Here is a 19,940-nt window from a genome sequence, read left to right as displayed (position 1 = left end):
AACATGTACACAATAAGTGAATTGTATCAAATTATTAATTTAAATGTTATGTAGTTGTTAAAGACACTTAATATGAAGTGGGTCCCTTTTGGTTATTGAGAATTTCTACATATAGGGTAGGCTACAACAGGGCTAAAGGCACACCGGGGTAAAAGGGGCATTTTACTTTATTCTCTTTTAAACCCCTAGATGGCACAAAAATTCACGTTGGAGTTTTCCCACTTTTGCACCTTGCTTTTAAATCACTAATGGTGCGTTCAACTGGTGGGAACGAGCGGAGCAGAGCGAGTGTTTTTCAGTTCATTCAGAATTAGCGGCAATTCGGGCGACAATAAAGTGGTACAATGACAAACTTGCTTAAATAGGCACTTTTACATTTCGCATTGAAATAAATCTGACTGATAACTTATAAACTTGATAAATTAAATCTGACTCCTGCTGCTGATCTGTGCTGCATCTGTAGTTCGGTTCATGCTGAATTGAGTAGACTCGTTCAGAGTTTAATTGTAGTGTCAGTTCTATTACTAAACGAAATGATTTTTACTACTATAAAAAATCTAAATGACAGTGTCATTTTCGGTGTGTGGCTGAACACCGAACATCATCGGTAACACTGACTGTCACAGCAAGCCTATCTGACAACAGTGAGTATTGTTTGAAAGAGAAATGTTATTAAAGCTGCAGTCCGTCGTTTTTCCTCTTTGTCGCCATCTCTGTTAGAAATCTGCAATTGCAGTTATTCGCGGAATTATTAACTGTGCGTGGGTAGTAAATCGGCATGAAACAGCGCGGATGAACACAATGTATTGAGGCTGCCGCGTCGCTACTGTCATCAGCAATCTCAGAGTATACTTTCTGAAAGTGTCAACATTAGAATTTTAATCGGAAAATGTCATCTGAACAAGTAAGTAACATTCACTTTTGTTCTGACCAAATTCGGGGGGTGGGGGGAAGCATTGCAGTAGCTATATCATGCTGATTAAATCTAACGATTGCTTATATCACGTCAAAACGTGAAAAATATATTTTTTCTGTAGCCACTCTGAAGTCCGAAGTCTTTGGGTTTTACAACTGGTGAATCTCCAGTTGTCACTGGTGATTGTCGCTTTAAACTTTCGGGATCCGCCATACCAAGTGCTAAGCTAAACCTCCACCATCATCCACACACGCTAGCCGGGGACTCCTTCTCTATGTGTAGCCTACAGAAGTGACGTAATGACGCAAAGACATGCTCGAAATTCCCGCGGAAATCCACCAGTACCACTGGAATTAAAATCATTATTACAAGCTTACCGTTTTGAATCGAGGTAAGGCAAGCAGATCGTTTTGAACACTGGCTGGTTACGTTTTTTTTCAAAAATGTCTTTTTTGATATTTTTAAACCCAAAAAAGTGCCGGACTGCAGCTTTAAATTAAGTGGGACCATTATAAGAAAATGTAGTTTGACAAATACAATAAAGTTAAGTTAGACATATTACAGTACATTTTATTTGACCTAATCCAACTTAACTGTGTTGACCCAAATAAACTGATTTAAGTTAATTTAATGAAATTTAATTTAATGATTTAATGAAACAAATTAAATGTCATTTTTTTGACAAATATATATTTTTTGAGTGCACTGTAACAGTGGGTTTTGTCTTTTTTTAAAAAGAGGGACCAGGCAAAAGTATTTTCCCGTGGTAATTGCTATCGTGCATTGAATGCGGTCGATTGAACTTAGCTTGTATTGAACCTGAAACGTTCCTTTAACACAGCACTCAGAGACATGGCCATTGGAAACTATCGATCAAAGGACCCTCATTGGTGTTCTCTGACAAATGGGTTTATTAAGATGCTCTGTGCTTGCCAGCATTTACCAGTCCATTAACCAGAATATGTTCATAATGGCATCATATTCATCCATTTTACTGTCAAATTAAGACAAAACCTGTGCCCTTTGATGCGAGTCATTGGTAAACATTGCAAATTTTTATTTGCCTTATATCCTGAAACATTTTGTTTTACTCAGGGTAATCTGTGGTCACACACCATGAAGGTTGTGGTGTTTTTTTAATAAAGCAATAAGACGAGAGGTTTTACATTACAGTGACTTAATTTAATTTACATATAGAATTTACGTATAGAATTCTATTCATGTGCAGTCACACGTGAACATGCATCGTATATTTTTTAAAAGGCTTTGAAGTTGGAACACCAGGACTACTGACCCATTTAATAAAATGTATTTTAAAAAGTTATTATTTTGTTATTTATTTCCAGCAACATGCTATAAAGTTTAATGGAAAAATTAGAGTATTTAAAAGTCTTTAAATGTATTTTCTCTTTTGATAAGAAAAACTTGAAGCATGAAAAGCAATTCTCATATTATCTTTAGAAAGTTTATAAAGCTATATAAAACTGTAATAGTGGCCGTGACCTCCATAAGGCAATTCTGATCAATACTGAGAGCACAAAGAAAAAGGATTTTTTTATTATTAATGTACAGAAATGTTGTTTTGAGAAGTCATCACTCAACCTCATTGCAGCAAGTAAGTAAATAAATAAATAAAATAAACCCTGGGATTTTGCCCACGGAAAGGTAAAGAGGAAATGGGGGGGAAACAAGCCTCTCTCACTCATCCACTGCAGCCTAAAGAAATCGAGAAGACTTCCGTTCGTTGCAGATAAAAGATAGTAAACATTAACAGAAAACATTGATTTTTTTTCTTAAATAATCTCAAAAATATGCATCAGACCTTTTGAGGTCTACTGTGGACCTGAAGGTTTTACAGCAGGTTTAGCTTTTTGATGGAGGAATGAGGTTGGAGCGTAAAGGCAATCCCTCTGCATGTGGGTGATAAGTGCATATTGGTTGAAATGAAGTAGAAAGGGTGATAAATTGGATGCATATGGAGAGAGGAGTTGAATGATAGATGGAAGTGTGCGTGTGCATTATTAGTGTGCTTCTGTATGACGTGCTCTTGAGGAATAAACCTGCCTGCTGCTGTGATGGTCATCTATCCACAGTATTTGTATGTTTATTGCTGAAAATTTTATTTCCACTTGTCCCTCTTAAAAAAAAAAAGCTAAATTCTTGGTTACAGTAAAGCAATTTTATCAAATGGGTCAATCCATAAACATTAAAATAGTTATGATTCCAATAATATAGCCGACATTAACAATGCGTGTTAACATGATATTAGTGTGATAAAATTGCTTAAATAATCTTTAATTTGATTGATAAATGCTTTAGGAGTATTATACATTGTTAGTTTAGTTATCTAATGTTAACAAATGAAGCCTTGTTGTTCACCGTTACCATGATATTCAATTTTACAACTTTGTTGCCATGATTAACGCTAAAAAACAATAAACTATAAAGACTGTAAAATTACGATTTAAACATGCTTACAACTCATATAATACACCAGTTTTTTCAGGACCACTATCGTCAAATACGATTGACAATTAGCATACACTTAGGGTTGGTGGTATGGTTCTGTAATGGGGAAGAAGAGAGCAGCAAAAAAAAACTTAGGGTAAACCGAACAGAACCAACATGAATGTATGATGATGATCATTAATTCAAGATTTTAAAGTACAACATCATTTGATAATTTATTCTAATTCAAGGGGAATCAGAATGCCAAATACTGACTAGCGAGAGGAGGAGCTGGGGATGGAGGAGAGTAATTAGCTCCTGAGAAACGTGATAGCTGCTGATAATACTGAGGGAGCTTATATATGTATACAGTGATGGGAGTCGTATTCCTATAGGTAGACGTGGATCAGCTGAGAGTCACGTACGTGACCTGCCAGAACTGATGCTACGCTTGATTTTTATCAGAAGAATCTGATTTCACATTTCGTGATCACATTTCTTCTTTTAAATTTTTCATTAAGTGCCTCACTTTGTTTATTTTTATTTTTAATGAGTACGAGGCAATTCTTTTTTTGTTGATTTGAAGTTAAATTATATTGAACACAGCATCTTTTCATTATCGAATCCTTTAAAGCAACTCCCTTCTCTTGCAATTCTTTGGTGAAAGTTGTATTCAGCAATTTTTTTTGCCATTTCGAGGCAAAAGTAGAACATTTTAAATTAAACTAAATGGTTTTAATTATGTCTCATCATTTTAAAACAAGGGAGCATTTTAATTAGAGGAGGCGTCTCGTGTTCTTCTCTTTCCAGGGGGTGTTCTCTCTCTAACACCAAAGCAATTTGTTACCGCTCTGCCTCCATTTCTCATCAGCGCAGTGAAATTAATGCAGGGAGGTAATGTTGGTGGGGTTTTAATAAGAAGGGCAGAAGGTTCTGCTTAGACCCTGACAACGCACCTTTAAGATTACGCTGTGTGTAGCATGGAAATGTTGTTAGTAAGTTTTCTCTTTCCTCTGCTCACAGAAACACTTTGGATATCCGCTGTCTTGCTCTTGCCCGAAGTTAAAACAAGTTTGCGTTATCAAACGAAACCAAGATGATGGGCAGTTGACAGATTTGTGAGCAAGCGAGACAGCCTTTGAGTGTGTCTAGAGGAAGACCCCTCTATTCGCTTCCTGTGATGTGCTGTAGAAGATTTACAGGCTTTATTGGTCTTTGATTTGAGATATAGGCTTTCAATAAATATGGATGCCATTACTTAGCAAACTTAAATTGGATTTATGATTGAGAATGGCAAAGTTATCACCATCTGTCCTTAGAAAGTGACATTAAGACTGAAATCCTTTTACCGCTGATTGGGAAACGATGATTGCTAGGATTAATTAATTACTCTGTAATATGTAAGGGTGGAAGTAAGATGAGACGTTCCAGCTGCCAGAATTGTTCTGTAATTGCCTTTGTGACTCTTATTCTCCAGCTCCAGAGAAGAGATTTTAGAAAGAGAAAGAAAAATTCAGCAATATAACATTGTCAGAATGCAGTGCTCCTAATGGTGCATTAAAAATCCAATTGCTTTTTTAAAATTAGCTGGCATTCTCTGGGCTTACATTTGTGTTTGGCGCCAACTGGTATATCACTAGTAATACTACGCTCATCCTGGGGCAGAATACAGTTGGTGGTTTGTTTTGTTTTAGACTCCTAAATATGGTTATGTTCACACACAGTTCATTTATGAACAGGAGGGATAACCGAACTGACAATCTTAAATTTTTCATGCGTATCTTGCATGCATTGCATTGTTTTATGTGGAGTTCTAGGAGATATGAGCTTTGTCTCATCTGAAAATTTTAGATCCATTTCACTATCTTCCACCAAAAGCTGCTCCCGTGAGTTTTGTGGTCTGTTCGTGACCTAAATACACTCTATGCTCAGTTAAAAATAAGAAGTATTTAAAGCTGCTCTTGGTTATTTAAGATTTGATGGATGAATTTGTGCATTGATTGGACTCATTAACTATTAAATAGTTAAATAGAAATAAGAAATAACTATTTCCGGTGTTATGAAGTCACCATCTTTAATAATTTCTATAGTTACTGTCAATCTGGTTATAGGTGTTATTCACAGCTATTGTTGGAATAATTACTTGTTTCATGCACATTGACTCATGTGCTGGTCATGTGGAGTCAATGATGGAGAGACTCTGTGGAGAGAAGAAGTGACAACATGTAGAATGCAACAGGACATTTAAGAATGGTTAGTTGATGAATTTATGTAGCTGATGTGTAGTTATCTTCTAGTCATTGATTAGCATATTTTGTCTCGATAATCTATTAATCGTGTTCAGGGGGCGGGGTTTATGTACGGGAGGAATGTTGTGTGGTCCCTACCAGCCGTTTGTGGTTGTCCCTAAAAAGCAATTTCTTTTAAAAGCAAATATCTCCCTTTGCTTTGAACTTTGAGCATTGTAACTTTGCAGGTGTTGTTTATGCTCAAACAGCAACGTTACACTCTAACTAAAGTTAGAAAAGTTCAATCATAATCAACCACCCCTTTAAGAATCATGCCAGTAAGTAATATGAGCTGGCATTTTCCAACACACTTTGGTGTCTCCAACATCAACACACTGTATCCAACAAGACACTCTATTAAACTGATGTTCAATTTGACATATTTTCCCTAAAAATATTAATTTAAATTACCATTTTTGTCCATTATAAGAGTCCATTATAGTGTTAGTTTTTCCCATTTACTTTTAGTAGTTATATAATTGTTATTGCTAGACAACTGTAAAGTCACACATATCAGCATTTTAAATTGTATTTAAAAATGACCCAGATTATAGTAACTGTTGTAACAATTTAATTTTCCATAAGAAAATGAATATTGAAAAATTATACAGTTCAGTTGATGTATTTTTTGTAGGGGAAGAACTAAGCACTGTTTCTGTAATTGCCTACAATTGACATGAAAAAAAGCTTTTCACATTTTGATGTGCTCAGCATGTCATAAAAGAAGTGTTCAGAGTCACACCCTGTTCTTTGAATATCTGATGATTGCTCTTTAAAGGACAAGCTGTCCTTGTGATTATTTAGGCTTCCCTTGTTCCCATACGGTGTCCTCACACCATGGTTTTTTCTGTAGTAATTATCTGTGATTTACTCTGTAGGCAGTGCACTCAATGCCCTCTTGCTGTGAAAACAGGCCAATTGAAAGGATGCCTGTATGATGTGATCTTGCGTTCCTCTTTGCTCTGCAGACTAACAGTCTGTCTCTAAAGCAAAGTGATGCACATTTTGCCTCACATGGGCGGCACTCACACTTGATCTGCACACCCTCGACTCAATCAAAAAATTCACGAGCCTTGCCCACTCCATCAAAAACTATTAGGGCAACACTCCAGTGGCTAATGGCCTGTCATCATTGTCACTGGCTACACTAAGTCACTCATCTATAGGAAAAAAAAATCATATCTAAAGTGAAATTTGCAGAGTGAAATTGCTGTCTAGGGCACTCACAATTGACAAAATAGAAAAGCATTGACCAGCTGGCCTAATGCTTAATATGATACATCTGCTAATCGACATCTTCTGTCTAAGCACATCTGAAACCTTTGAATTGTTATTCACTAAATTCCCCAGTGGAGGAGTTAGCTTGACCTTGAAAGCTCCTTTCCGTTAAACGGCCAATGGAAATGTGTGTCTGAATGTCAGATTTCAGCACCAGGGTGGCTGTGGGTGTCGGACTGAATGAGACCGAACTACAGCTGAGTCTGTGAGTGGGAGACGGGGTAATGTGCCGGACGGATGCTTTCAGCACGATTGAGCAGCTTGCGGTTTCCACATAACTGTGATGACCACTGCCCTTTTCCTTTTGGAGGGATCTAAATCTTTTTTTTTTATATATTACAATTTTTCATTTACCACATATATATAATATCGTTCAAGATATTTTTGTAATATTTTAAAAAGAAGTCGCATCAAGCTGCATTTATTTGATCAAAAATACAGTAAAATCGTAATGTTGTAAAATATTTGAATACATTTTTAACATGCAATCCATTCCATTTATTTATAATTCCAAAAATGATTACTCCAGTCTTCGGTGTCACATGATCCCCCAGAAATCAGTGTAATATGCTGATTTGGTGCTCAAGAAACATTTCTTCTTATCAATGTTGAAAACCGTTGTGCTGCTTAATATTTTTTGGGAAACTCTGATACATTTCTCTCTCCAGGATTCCTTAGTGAATATTAAATTCAAATAACAGCATTTATTTTAAATGGATTGTTTTACTGTCATTTGATCAAAAACATTTTTTCAACTCTTTTTTTTAAAATATTTAACATTTTTAATACCCTATATATTTGTTAAACTAGCATATATGTATTTATGGTAACACTTTACAATAAGGTTCATTTATTAAACATTAGTTAATGTATTAACTAACATGAACTAACAATGAGCAATACATTTGTTACAGTATTTATTCATCTTTGTTAATGTTAGTTAATAGAAATAAAGCTGTTCATTGTTTGTTCATGTTAGTTCACAGTGCATGAACTCATGTTAACAAGATTTTAATAAAGTATTAATAAATGTTTAAATTAACATTAACAAAGATGAATAAATGCTTTTTAAGTGCCGTTCATTATTAGATAATGTTAACTAATGTAGTTAACTAATGTTAACTAATGAACCTTATTGTAAAGTGTTACCGTATTTATGTATTAGGGAGAAGCGGTAACGGTAAATAAATGTGTAAAATGACATTAGCCATGATTGCAGTGATGTACAAATTTTGTGCATTAGCCTATATGTAGGCTTCATGCAGAAATGTGAAGGTCTATAATGATTTAATAACAGATTATATAACCCATGACTGTGTTAAATGCATTAGATAAACAAATGGCAAGATGTGCAGAAGAGAATCAGTCTTGTTCTCAAGCCAATCATTCTCCATGTCTCTAAATGAGCCATCGGGTGGAAAGATGGTGCACAGTAGTGCATCATACAGCTGCCCTGGAGACAGATCAACTTCATAATTGAATGCCCTCTCGCGTTGGACTCCAGGGTTGGAGGTATGGCGCCGTGCGATTGCAGTTTATGCTCTGCTTCTCTTCTCGTGTTGACAGAGTAGTGTATTGCACCCATAAGAAAGTCTTCATTTGAGACTGGTCTCCTCCCCTTACAGAGATGAGGAACTTCAATGAGGCGGAAACGGAACGTGATTTACACCAACCTTGACTTGGTAATCCATTTAATTTTCCCTCACATTAACTTTTAAATGCTGCAACACTCTGAGGCTTGTCACTTTATTTGTCAATAAAGGCTCAGCGCAGCAGAGACAGATGAAGGCCTGAGGCGGTGGGATGCTGGTTTGAACGAACGGCCACAGTTGGAACAATTTCGTGCTGCACATTATAGTCCCTCTGTTTTTTGTTTACTGAAGATGATTATGCACCTTACACGTTCAAACGTCAATTACTGTTTTCGCTTGGCATGCTGTCATATTAATTTGAGTCTGTAAATACAGTGCTCATAATGGGGTCATCTGTACCAAGTGATTTGAACTGTTCAGTGGGGAATGAGTCACCCGCTAGAAGGAGAGAGCCTCAGCTTGTTCTTGTGTTGTTTCACTGGAATAGAGGAGAGAGAGCGAGGAACTGGCTCAAAGGCAAGTGGCATTCTTCCCCTTCTCCAGGCATTGTTTGTGGTTGGGGATTTCAAAGTGTTTTATCGGCACAAGGCAAAGCGCTTATATGAAATTTGCTGCACAGACTGTAAGATTGGTGGTGGAAATGCTGTATTCTTGTTAGATATGTGTGGCTAACAGGCATGAGTTTCCACCAGCTTTGACTCAGAAGCAATGCACTCTGTAATTTACAATGAAAATGCCTATTGATTTGAATCTTAAGGGGCTTCAGTGTCGGAAAGAGGTTTTTGTGTTATTTGTCTATTTGACAACCCATTTATAAAAAAGTGAGAGTGAGAAATTTCAGTGTTACGTAAAGTGCTGCGCCAAGAACTGTACCTATAGACCAAGAATAACTTAGAATTTTTTTCTGTTTAATTAGAAGCTGTGAATTAATGAAGGTTTGACTTTGACCCAAATGTTTGTCAATGTAAAAATTATGATTTTTTTTTTTTGCTCCACTCCTGCTGCATTTTTAGTTCTTCTAAATATAAAAAATAAAGTGCATATATATTAATGGAATACTTATTAATGGCTGCCATATGGCTTGGAAGAGTTTGGGATTGTATGCAATGGATTTGTAGAAATGGATTCAGAGTTTGTCAAGCTGAAGGGCTTTAGACAAGTGGATGACGAGTGGACATGGAGCTGAGGTTCAGCAGGTGACAGGTAGGAAAACCCTGCCAACCTTGTGCTCTTTCGGAGACTGATGACTGAGCTCTTGGAGAAAGTGCAAAAGCTGCCAGAACTTTGGGGAAAAGAATAGTGTGTGGAGAGCTCTACTTCTACTATCTCTGATCACATGCTTTACATCTATAACCACTGAAATTACAGGCATGAATGAGATGATTCCTTTGGCTTTTGCCTGATATTTGATCATATCATCTTCATTTTTTGTGCAGTTTTATTGAAGATGATGGGTTTTTTCTTTCTTTGCTCCCCTTGAGGTGTCATCAAGGCATCTTGTTTATTTTAAATCACTCTTGCAGGAAGCTGAATAAATGCTTCTGTATCTCAGATCCATATGTCAACAACAGAGAGATTCTGTTCCTCCCCTATTACTTTGTAAGGTTGCATCTTAAAATCAATACCTAGATTGAATTGAACAAGAAAATTCAAAGGACAAGAAAACCAAAGTAAATTTCATTAATCAAGGAAATATTCACCCAGCTAAGTTCAGAAATTGTTGTTCAAAACCTGTATGCTCATTTCCATGAGTGCCACAGAGAAAACCAACACAATATATTAATTTTAAAATGTAACATTAACATGATAATGTAGCCTTTGTAAAAATATAAAGAAAAACATAAAATGTGCAAAAAAAGTAAACTACTAGTGACTAGAAGTATCTTTAATTGATTAGTCGAATACTCTTGCGGCGAGTAAATGACAATATACATTTTTGGATAAATTCTTCTTTGAAGGCACAATATGTACGATTTTTGGATTAAAATATCCAATAATATCTAGAAATGTTTTATTTATTTTGTTGACTTGTGCACTTACATTATCCCAAATGTTTTCAACTGTGTTCAAATCCAGAAAAATCAGCTATTTTAACCAGTGTAACGGCCCGTGTCATTGCGTTGCCTGTCAATGACATCATATCCGCGTTACCCTCGATTTTCCGGTTTTACTTCTGTAGAAACTAAGAAAATACCAAAGACGCTTTAATATATTATGTGTTTTATTAGACAGGTGAATAAATGTTTGGATACATTTATCGACAGAAAACTAATCATTGTTATGTAACTTTCAACACACTCAAATGTATTTGTATGATTGTTTTGACCAAGTAAAACTGTGCTGCATTACCCCACAATTTTAATTCATTAGATAAAGCGACCTGTATGAGTAGTAATTCAGCACAGCATCTATTTCAATGAATGAGATAAAAAAATTATGTGAATTTAAGTGATCTAACGCAACTGTAACAAAGTTCAGGGAAGGATGAGGCAGACATTAAATGCAACTTCAATCGTACTTTTAATTGTAAAAAAAACAAATAAAACTAAAGGAGCGGCAGCAGCCGACTGTGGCATATATATGCATAATAAAAACAGCAAGGTAAAATGTCCCAGGCCCTGCTTCATACCACAGTAATGCTAATAAAACTTTAATACAGTAGCTCATCCATGAACATGATTTCTGACGAGTCCCGTCGTCAGATTGCTTTCCATCAGCTGTGGAGATAAAGACGACCACTCTCACGATTCCACGCTCATTCATGGCATCATCAAGCCATGCCTTTGTTTTATATTAGCATATTACAAAAATTACATATTGTGCCTTTAAATGTCACTTGAATAGGATCAGTTTTCAACATGTCTGTCAACATAATTTAGCTCATATTGTCAGTTATACATAGCTCTGATCCCACGTGTATTACTGTCATTTCAGCGACATCAGTGTGAATACTTGCAACTGAGTGGATTTGACGCAGGATTTTTTTTTTTGTGTGGACAGAAACATCATGACATCTGTGAGTGGTGTCATGACATCTGTGGCACTGGATATGATGAGGCTCACTGCATGGACAAGGCTTGTATATTTCAAAGAGATATAAAAATGTGATATGTTGTATGCGTTTTGTTTGCAGTTGAGCCCATGTTGACATGAGTGGGAATAGACTTACCAGAGAGAGACATTCCTTGTGTATTTGTTCGAAAAAACACTGAAAAGAACGTTTGCACATGCACAGTCACATGTCGGTTACAAGGATAATATTAAATTAAATTCACTGTACAGGGCAACTGCAAAGTGCAAACAGAGGATTTTAATAGTGCAAGAGAAGCATACCCTTGCAATGCGTGGTGGAATAAAACATTATACAAGTAGAGACGTAAAAAATGAGCGGGGAAACTATTAAATGTGTAGTGCATACTGTAGTGGGAAATAGTGAAGTCTGAGTAGCGCAAGAGCAGTGGAGTTTTGAGCTTCAAAATATTTTTACGGTTCTCCTGAAGTATCTTTAGTCTGTTGATGGAATGGGATATAGGATATAGCCATGACTACTGGGATTTTGAAAACATTTTTATCCTAATTCTTTCTACCATAACTAGTTTTCATTAAAGTTCACTGTGTAAGAATGATCACAGACTCACCATGGAAACGGCTCAAGAACACTGTAATCAAATGTTTTATTAAAAATGGTGTTTGGTCTGTGAATTTGTAAAGGGCTTTTTCTTCTATAAATGGGGCTCAACAAATCTCTAAGAGTTTGATTACTGTTGTTGTTGTTGTTGTAGGTTATGCTTTATTTTGATGGTATACTTTAGACATTCTTCTAACTATATGTAACTTTGCAACTATATGTCAACTCTAATTAGAGTATTAGTAGACTGTTACGGTTAGTCGAATAAATTGACGTACTTGAAAAGTTACTTATTGTCAGTAGAATGTCTCTTGTGTGCTATGTGTTTACCTTTGACTTCGACTTACTATAGCTACCTTAACGTATGTTGAAACATATTTAATGAACTGGCATCATAAAATGTGGTACAGGTAAGTTTATCCTACAGTATTTATTTGATAATGTTTACAATTATATGAGCCTAGTCAAGATGTAACTCTTAAATGGGATTTTTTTTTTAAGATCATTTAATTTTGTGCTCAAAACAAGAATATTGGCTGTAAATAATGTGGTGTTGTGCTTTGATATTTGCTAGTTAAAAGCATTATTAGCCATTTTTTGTGTTGACCTTCATCCCTAACACATTCTGAGTGTAGCAAGGCTGGCACAAAACATGTTTTGTAAAAGAAATGCCATGGATTACTGTTAAATGAATATGTGGTTGTTCAGTTTAGTATTCCAATTTTAAGCATTTGAATTCCAAATTTACTTTGATGGGGTCAAAATATGTAGTGCTTTATGATAGGTGACAACATATGATTTATCTCTAAATAAATATTTATTATTGGACTTAAGTGTAAGAATCGATAAACACATCCCCCTATGGTGGTCACGAATTTTTACAGCGTTTACAGTCCTGAAATAATTTTGTCTAAGGTGGGAAAATATGATTTTTTGAAAATGTTCAGGCAAGAGATTTTCTGGCAAAAATGAAACTTTCTCACAAATTATTCTTCAACGGTATTAAATAAGAGATGATGCACAGTCATCATTGCAATATAAAACCCAACAGGGTGTTCTTTTTGAGTCTTGATTTTAACTCTGAATTTAGTAGTATCAGAAGTATTCTATCTAGAGATAAGCAAGTATAAACCCTTTGTTCCTCACCAATCACTTTTATAGCATTACATGTCTTGAAATGTATTTTTTGAAATGCCTCTCTTTTATCTTACCTTTGACTTGCTGGTATAGAGTTATTTTAGTATGAATTTTTGCCGATTTAAGACATCAGCTCATCATGAGAGAAGTTGGTCCATGTGTGCTGTCATATGGTCCAAAGCCTCCAGATGGATGAGGACAGACCAACTGTACCCCTTAACTTTTGTCCTAGCAAAAAAAAAAAAAACTGTCTAAACGTAGATGATTTATGACTTGTTTAAGGTAGTTATATAGCACTCCAGGCTTTGATTTTCTCACACTTTTTCACAATTTCCAGTACTGTGATCATTTCTTTGCATACAGTAGTAGATACTGTGTGTTTGCTATACAAGATGTAATCTGTAATTCAATAACAATACATTAACACATTTTTTATTGGAGAGCTTCCCTGTTAATATGGATAAGGTCACATAAGGTACGCTTTTTATAGTTTATCCATATCTTACTGTTTGGAATATGCTTGTATTTAATTATTTATCAAAGGGTTTGGATGTGGCCTCCCTTTTAAGAGTCTCCCCTTTCAACAAACATATCAGTTTCCTGCATGTGTTGGTATGGTTTGTTGTTTGTTGTGTCTCCCAAAAGGCATTATTGACTAGTCCTAGATCAATATCACCCAGAATATGAGCATGATGTATTCCCATCGACCCTGAAAGAAGGAACAATCTCACAGAGTCGACCAAAACTCCATTAGGGAAAAAGAAAGTGTGATTACAGGCCTGATAATGGGGCTGTATACACATTGAAGTGCATCACTCTCCCCATATCTATTGGGTTTGGATGTGGAAAGTACCGGCCATCAGCCTCACTGTTCCATCAAGAACATCACGGCACAAAACCACAGAGGGGCTAAGGCCGATAAAAGCTGTTTTTTTTCCCTGCTGGAATGCAGTTGATGGCCTCTTTCTGCGGAGAGACGTGAGGAAATGTACAGCTCTGAGATGTGCCTCTTCTTAATGGGGGAACTTGGGAGCACTTGTAGTTATTCATAAAATTTTGACTCTGAATGTACAATCAGTGCGTGGAAGAAATATGCAAATAGAGTAACTCTGTACCATTTCTTGAATATGCAAATGAGGTTTGATGTGTGTGAAATTGCAAAAGGATCTGTAGTGCATACTGTTTTAAGACACTTTAATTTTATTGTAGAAAGGTGTAAATTAAATAAAATGTTGTTGGTGTCATTGGTGTCACCAATACAAAGCTGTTAAAATCATATTACACACTCATGTTTGTGGTAAGCAGATTCCAAGATGTAACATCTAAAGTTTTAATAACATGAAGTGGCATCGGAATTATTCTTTAAAGCCCATAAACGTTCATGATTGAGTTTCATAGCTTTCGGATGGAGGATATCAACGTGACCGGATTGATTATTGTTCTCTGCCATGCTTCACTTGTCGGTGATGGAGATGATGCCTATCATATTATTATCCTCCCCAATATAGTTATGGAGACATCAAGAGATTGTAAAGGTTGAGTAAATCTGAGATGGTAAAGCTAGTCTTCTAATCTTTCATCTAATCTTTCATTACCCGGCTTTGCTGAGCTTTTCATGTTTTTCTCTTTGTGCGTGCAGTGTAGCGTAGCGGCCTGGGTACGCTGGAGCCCAGTGTAAATCTGTATCCTGCCAAGATGGTTCCATTGCGGGAGAAGTGTGCATAAGTCATGGGAGGTCGCACCTCAGGCTCATCTACTTACTTAACCCCCTTTGGTGAGGCTCCATTTCTGCGTGCAGAACCGGAATAATACACTGGCGTATTATGTGTGTAAGCAGTGAAGAAGGTTATAAGGAAGGATATAGTTACTGAGAAACCTTTGAAAAGTGTGGAGGGGTTTTTGAGTGTGACTGAGCCAATATGTGTGGAGGTGTGTTTGAGTGTGACTCAGTTAATAGATAATTCTCTTTTAACTCATGTTAGATGGGTAATGAGGGTCTTTCTAGCTTTGTGTGGATACTTTTTGCATTAAAGCACATATGTGAGAATATATATGTTAAAGATGTGGGTGTATGTAAATGCAGATGCTGGACTGTATGTATATGTTTGTTTTCTTCAAATCTTTGACCACTGGTGTAAACAAAGTGATGTGGGTTGTCTGTTCTTGTGCAGCAGTATTGAGGCGGCTAGCTTGACTGCTGAGGTCTCGCAGTGCTAAATATGCACATATTTTATTCTCTGGAAACTGATAACAAAGATATAACTTGCCTCCTGAAAATGAACTTGGAATGAGGAAGCAGCCATACCGAGAGGGAATTATCCAACATTATTTTCAGAGACCTAAGGCTTAAGTCTGATTCAGAAAAACACACTTTTTTCATCATAAATAGCTCAGACTTTTCACAAAATGTCATTTGTTCCCAAGTTTATAATGTAAAACGCTGCAATATAGCATATTAACACCACCATTAAAATCAAAAACACTACAGGACCTCTGCCCTATAATATTCTAATCCATTCTTTCTTCCTTGAATGCTCTCATTTCCACCATGCTTCAGTTCATTAGCTGCTTAAGCTTTTGATGAATTGATTCCAGTGTGCCAGTGGCTAGTTGAAACAAAGCTCCTCAGAAGGAGCGAGACTGCGGTGTGAACGTGAAGACTCGTGTTTTTTTGTAATGAGTAAGACAGCCATTGTGCGTATCAGCACTTTGAAACATCCCCTCTGTTAGGAGCAGCCTCCTCTGAGAAAGACAGGAAATGAGTGTATAAGAGGTTGCGCGGTGATTAAGTGTGTTTCGTGGAGGGCTGCCTCGCTCTGCTGAGAGGCAGATGGTAACCTTGGGGACGCTGACGTGGCTTTGTGCAAGTGAGAGTGGCAGGAGGCACTTCTCGAGCTGCACTGCCTGTTCCACCAAACCTACCACTCTCTTCCTCTCTAACTTCCTCTGTTTTTTATTTTTCAGTTTCTGTATGTCTTGTTCGCTGACATAAATGCACACTCTAGCCTATATGTGTTTCTCTTTGTGGCTGGCTGATGGGCAAGCACATTATGTGCTCTTACTGGGTGTTTTTATTAATTACATTACCCTCTGCTACGGTCTATATACCCTATTATCTGCAAATAGAGTGACATCCATTAGAGCCATTCAGGTCAATCTTGTGCATCACCTATAAGTGACAGCCTTTTGATTACTTATTCAACTAGGCTGACCTGAAGAAGATTGCTCTTTTATCCTTTCACTTCCCAAGTTTTTTTCCCCTTAGCATTCAAGGTATTGAGGATAAGTCTGGCTCCCTTTAAACCGTGTTTGTGACAATCTACACTGTAAATAAAGCTTATTTGATTCGATTTGACCCACCATCAAAAAGCATTTCATGCTCCTGAAGCCATGTTGAAGTTTATTTGAATGAACGCTCCCGATTCCTAGCAACAAAATGGTTCGTTATCAGGGCGCAAAGGGAATGACAGAGGAACTAACATGGTGAATGATGGATTAGCTTGTGTGGTAAATACACTTCAGCATGGTGCCCTACTTAAAGTGACAAGCTCTCTGTTTGTGCAGTTTGTGACTAAACGCCGTTGGTCCTTTGCGGCACAGTTTGGTGCTGGCCGGTACATAGCCTGAGTGTTTTTCACTGTAGTTACTCGCTCTGTCATACTGTCTCTATCTCTCCAACCTTCTCCAAGTTTCACTTCCAGGCCATCTGAGACTTCTTGTTGGTGAGAATGTGCAGATGGGTTTCAAAACGCTCTTGATTCAGCCGGCTGAATGCTTGTTGTGGATGGAGCGGAGGCGAACGGGACACTCTGGAGGCCTTAACTTATCTTCCCTCAAGAATTTAGCACTTGTTTGTGCTTTAACTTTAAAATGATAGTTTGCACAAAAAAGTAATAATTAAAAAAAGTACTCGCCCTCATGTCTTCCAAACCTGAAGGATTTTCTCTCTTATTTATGACTTTCTGTGGAACACAAAAGGGAAAAAAAAGAAAAAAATTGGGCACAATGTTGTTTTTGAGGTCAGTGGGGTCCTATGATGATTTCAGGTCCACTGTCTGTTAAAGTGCTAAATTCTTCCCTTCCCATTGTCTTTGCTTTCATTCAGTTGAAAAGAGATAACTTTGAAACATGTTATGAGAATGATCCATTTGTCAAAATATCATCTTTTGTGGTCTACAGAATAAAGGTTTGTAATGAGATGGCTGTGAATACGTTGTCACTTTTGGGTGAACTACAGTCACAGACACCACAGTGCAAATAACACTAAAGAGGCCAGATACAATTCTAACAGCATATAACTCCTATATATTCCTAGCCCTCACCCCCCCTTAGATGTTAAAATTAATGGCTTCTTGTTGCTTGTCAATGAGAGGAGGGAAAGCCCTCAGGAACTCTGGTTTCTGCTCTCATTTGGCCTGTGTTTCTAGAGCCCCTGCACATATCAGTTCACTCATACACAGCTAAGTGACACCACAGCCTTGTGTGCATGACAAGAGACAGGGACATTGGGAAACAGAGAGACTTTTACGCTCAGCTGAAACTATAATGTAAATTATGAATGAAAGCTACAGCTCCGAAATAGCTGGTCTCATTGCCTTGGCTAGTTACTACATACCGGCCACAAATTAAACTTTTATGGATCTGTTTTAAACTTTAAAATGTATGCTTACCTATGTACTTGCGCTGACTGTTTTGTAGGTATGTGACGCAGCTTTACGTAGCCCTTTTGTAGATGGAACTATGTCCCTTATCCACTATCGAAATAGGATTTGTGCCCATCGACACTCTTAAAGGTCAGGCGGCAAAGAGACTTTAGGGATTACAGAGAAACTCGGCACAGGTGGCAGACCTCGGGCCCAGCCTACAGCTGTTTGTGGCTCGAGAGCACGTCCAGGAAGTAATGAAATCTCAGCTTGGCCGGCATTACTCATTGGCATTCTCTCAGCTTTCCCACCATCGGCCATGTATGAGCTCGGATGGCTGTTTGGATTGTGTGGACAAAGCAAGTTGTCCCCTGATAAGGTAGTCTCCACTGCTTAGCCATTAGCCAGATTAGCACAACTAGGAGGCCTGGTCAGCAGCATCATGTCAAACTCTGAAACGGGAAAGCTTGGTATCCTGGGCTGAGTTTCATTTGTGAGACATTGCCTTGGCATGCAGCCCAGATTTAAGAGTTTCATGGGGAAGCAATGAGCAGCTGTTTGATTTTCTGTTCACTTTAGTCTCTTATCGCATCTTCTCTCCGGCAATAGGGTGACGATATGATCCTCTTCTTCCTGTAGGTCCCTGGATACGCAAATTGCCAGGTCTTCTCCTCCTCTCCTTTCCGCTCCACTAGCTGCTCCTGGCTTCTGGAGAACGCCTCCTCTCCACGCTGCCTCGGACACCAGGAATCTGCCGCCACGTCAATCACGTCCTCACATCTGGGTAATTAATTTCAAGTGCAAATTGTAGCCGTCTTCACTTGAGAGAGGGTGAGAAGAGATCACACTCCCCCTCCCCCCTCTTTAGTCGGTTTATCCACAGTCCTGAGGCTTTCTAGACTGAGCTTGTTTCTACAGACCAGTTTGCCATTGAAGCTCTGCTCAAATCTCCAGGGTGGTGATCGTTTTTATTTTATTTTGTTTATGCATCTTCTAAAGCCAAGCGACTCACTGTAAGGAATATCAGTCATTTTAGAGCTGACTGCTTGGCTACATGTCACCTGTGAATTTTCAAAGGACGCTCTTTATGAGAAGAGACCTTTGTGACTAAGCCAATAGCCTTTGGTGTCTTTCAAAAATGCTTTACCAAGCCCAATATGGGGAACCTCATGAGACTGGCTTTGTAAACAGAAGACTTTGTGGCTTTATGAGTTTATCTGTTTCTTCTCTATCTTTCACCTTTTTGTGGAAATTTGTTTCTCACCCTGCTCAGTCTATGGTGAACTTAAATTTAATTAAGTAGTATTAAAAGGAATTGAATTTAAAGAAATGTAATTTTAACTGTAAAAATCAGTTTAGAAAAGTTTAAAAACCCTGAAGTTTGCAGGTTTGTAGACCTTACAGATAGATAGATGGATAGATAGACAAATATATAAATGCAATTCATACTTAAAAAAACAGAAGCTTAATTAGAATAGCTTATATAAATAGCTTAAATAAAAATAGCTTAATAGAGTAATTAGCTCTTTTTAGCTATTAAAGCTACACTGTGTAACTTTTTTAGTTTATTCTTAGCTAAAAATACTTAGTTCTTTCAAAAATATATGTGCTCATTAATGTATATTTACTTCGTTCAAGTAATAAAGTATTCTCGTGAGTGTATAATATGCTATTGAAAATACATAGGGGTGAGGGGTTCGAATGTCGGTCGCCATGTTGCCCCTCCATCTTGAAAGTAAATTAGCCAAAGAGGGACATACCCGTTAATTCACGCTTCGCCTTTCGCGTTTTAACACCCGGTGCACCGTGTCGAATGTGAAGAGGGGGATTGCTTGAGACTGCTATATAAAAACCTGAAAGCCTTTTTGAAAGTCTGTTGCTGATGGAAGATCACTCTTATCCTTGAGAATATGTATCAGAGTCGCCAAGGAAGCGAAAAAGAGAATTAAGACGGCAACGCAACAGGCAAATCAACAAGACAAATGAGACGCGAGCACACACACGAACTCT

At 37.4% G+C, this 19,940-nt stretch overlaps 1 protein-coding gene across 2 annotated transcripts in view; it reads left to right on the top strand.

Annotated features, from left to right (window-relative positions):
- Positions 1–19,940, top strand: part of drp2 (dystrophin related protein 2) — a 126,738-nt gene that overhangs the window by 8,774 nt on the left and 98,024 nt on the right. For both annotated transcript variants that reach the window (XM_079630059.1, XM_079630060.1), the window contains exon 3: positions 18,570–18,714. In XM_079630059.1, coding sequence (XP_079486185.1) covers positions 18,570–18,714 — 145 coding nt within the window. The remainder of the gene's footprint in view (positions 1–18,569; positions 18,715–19,940) is intronic.

The sequence above is a fragment of the Phoxinus phoxinus genome (genome assembly GCF_949152265.1).
Source record: "Phoxinus phoxinus genome assembly, chromosome: 12".
Lineage (NCBI taxonomy): Eukaryota > Metazoa > Chordata > Actinopteri > Cypriniformes > Leuciscidae > Phoxinus > Phoxinus phoxinus.
This window is presented reverse-complemented; position numbering and strand designations above follow the sequence as displayed.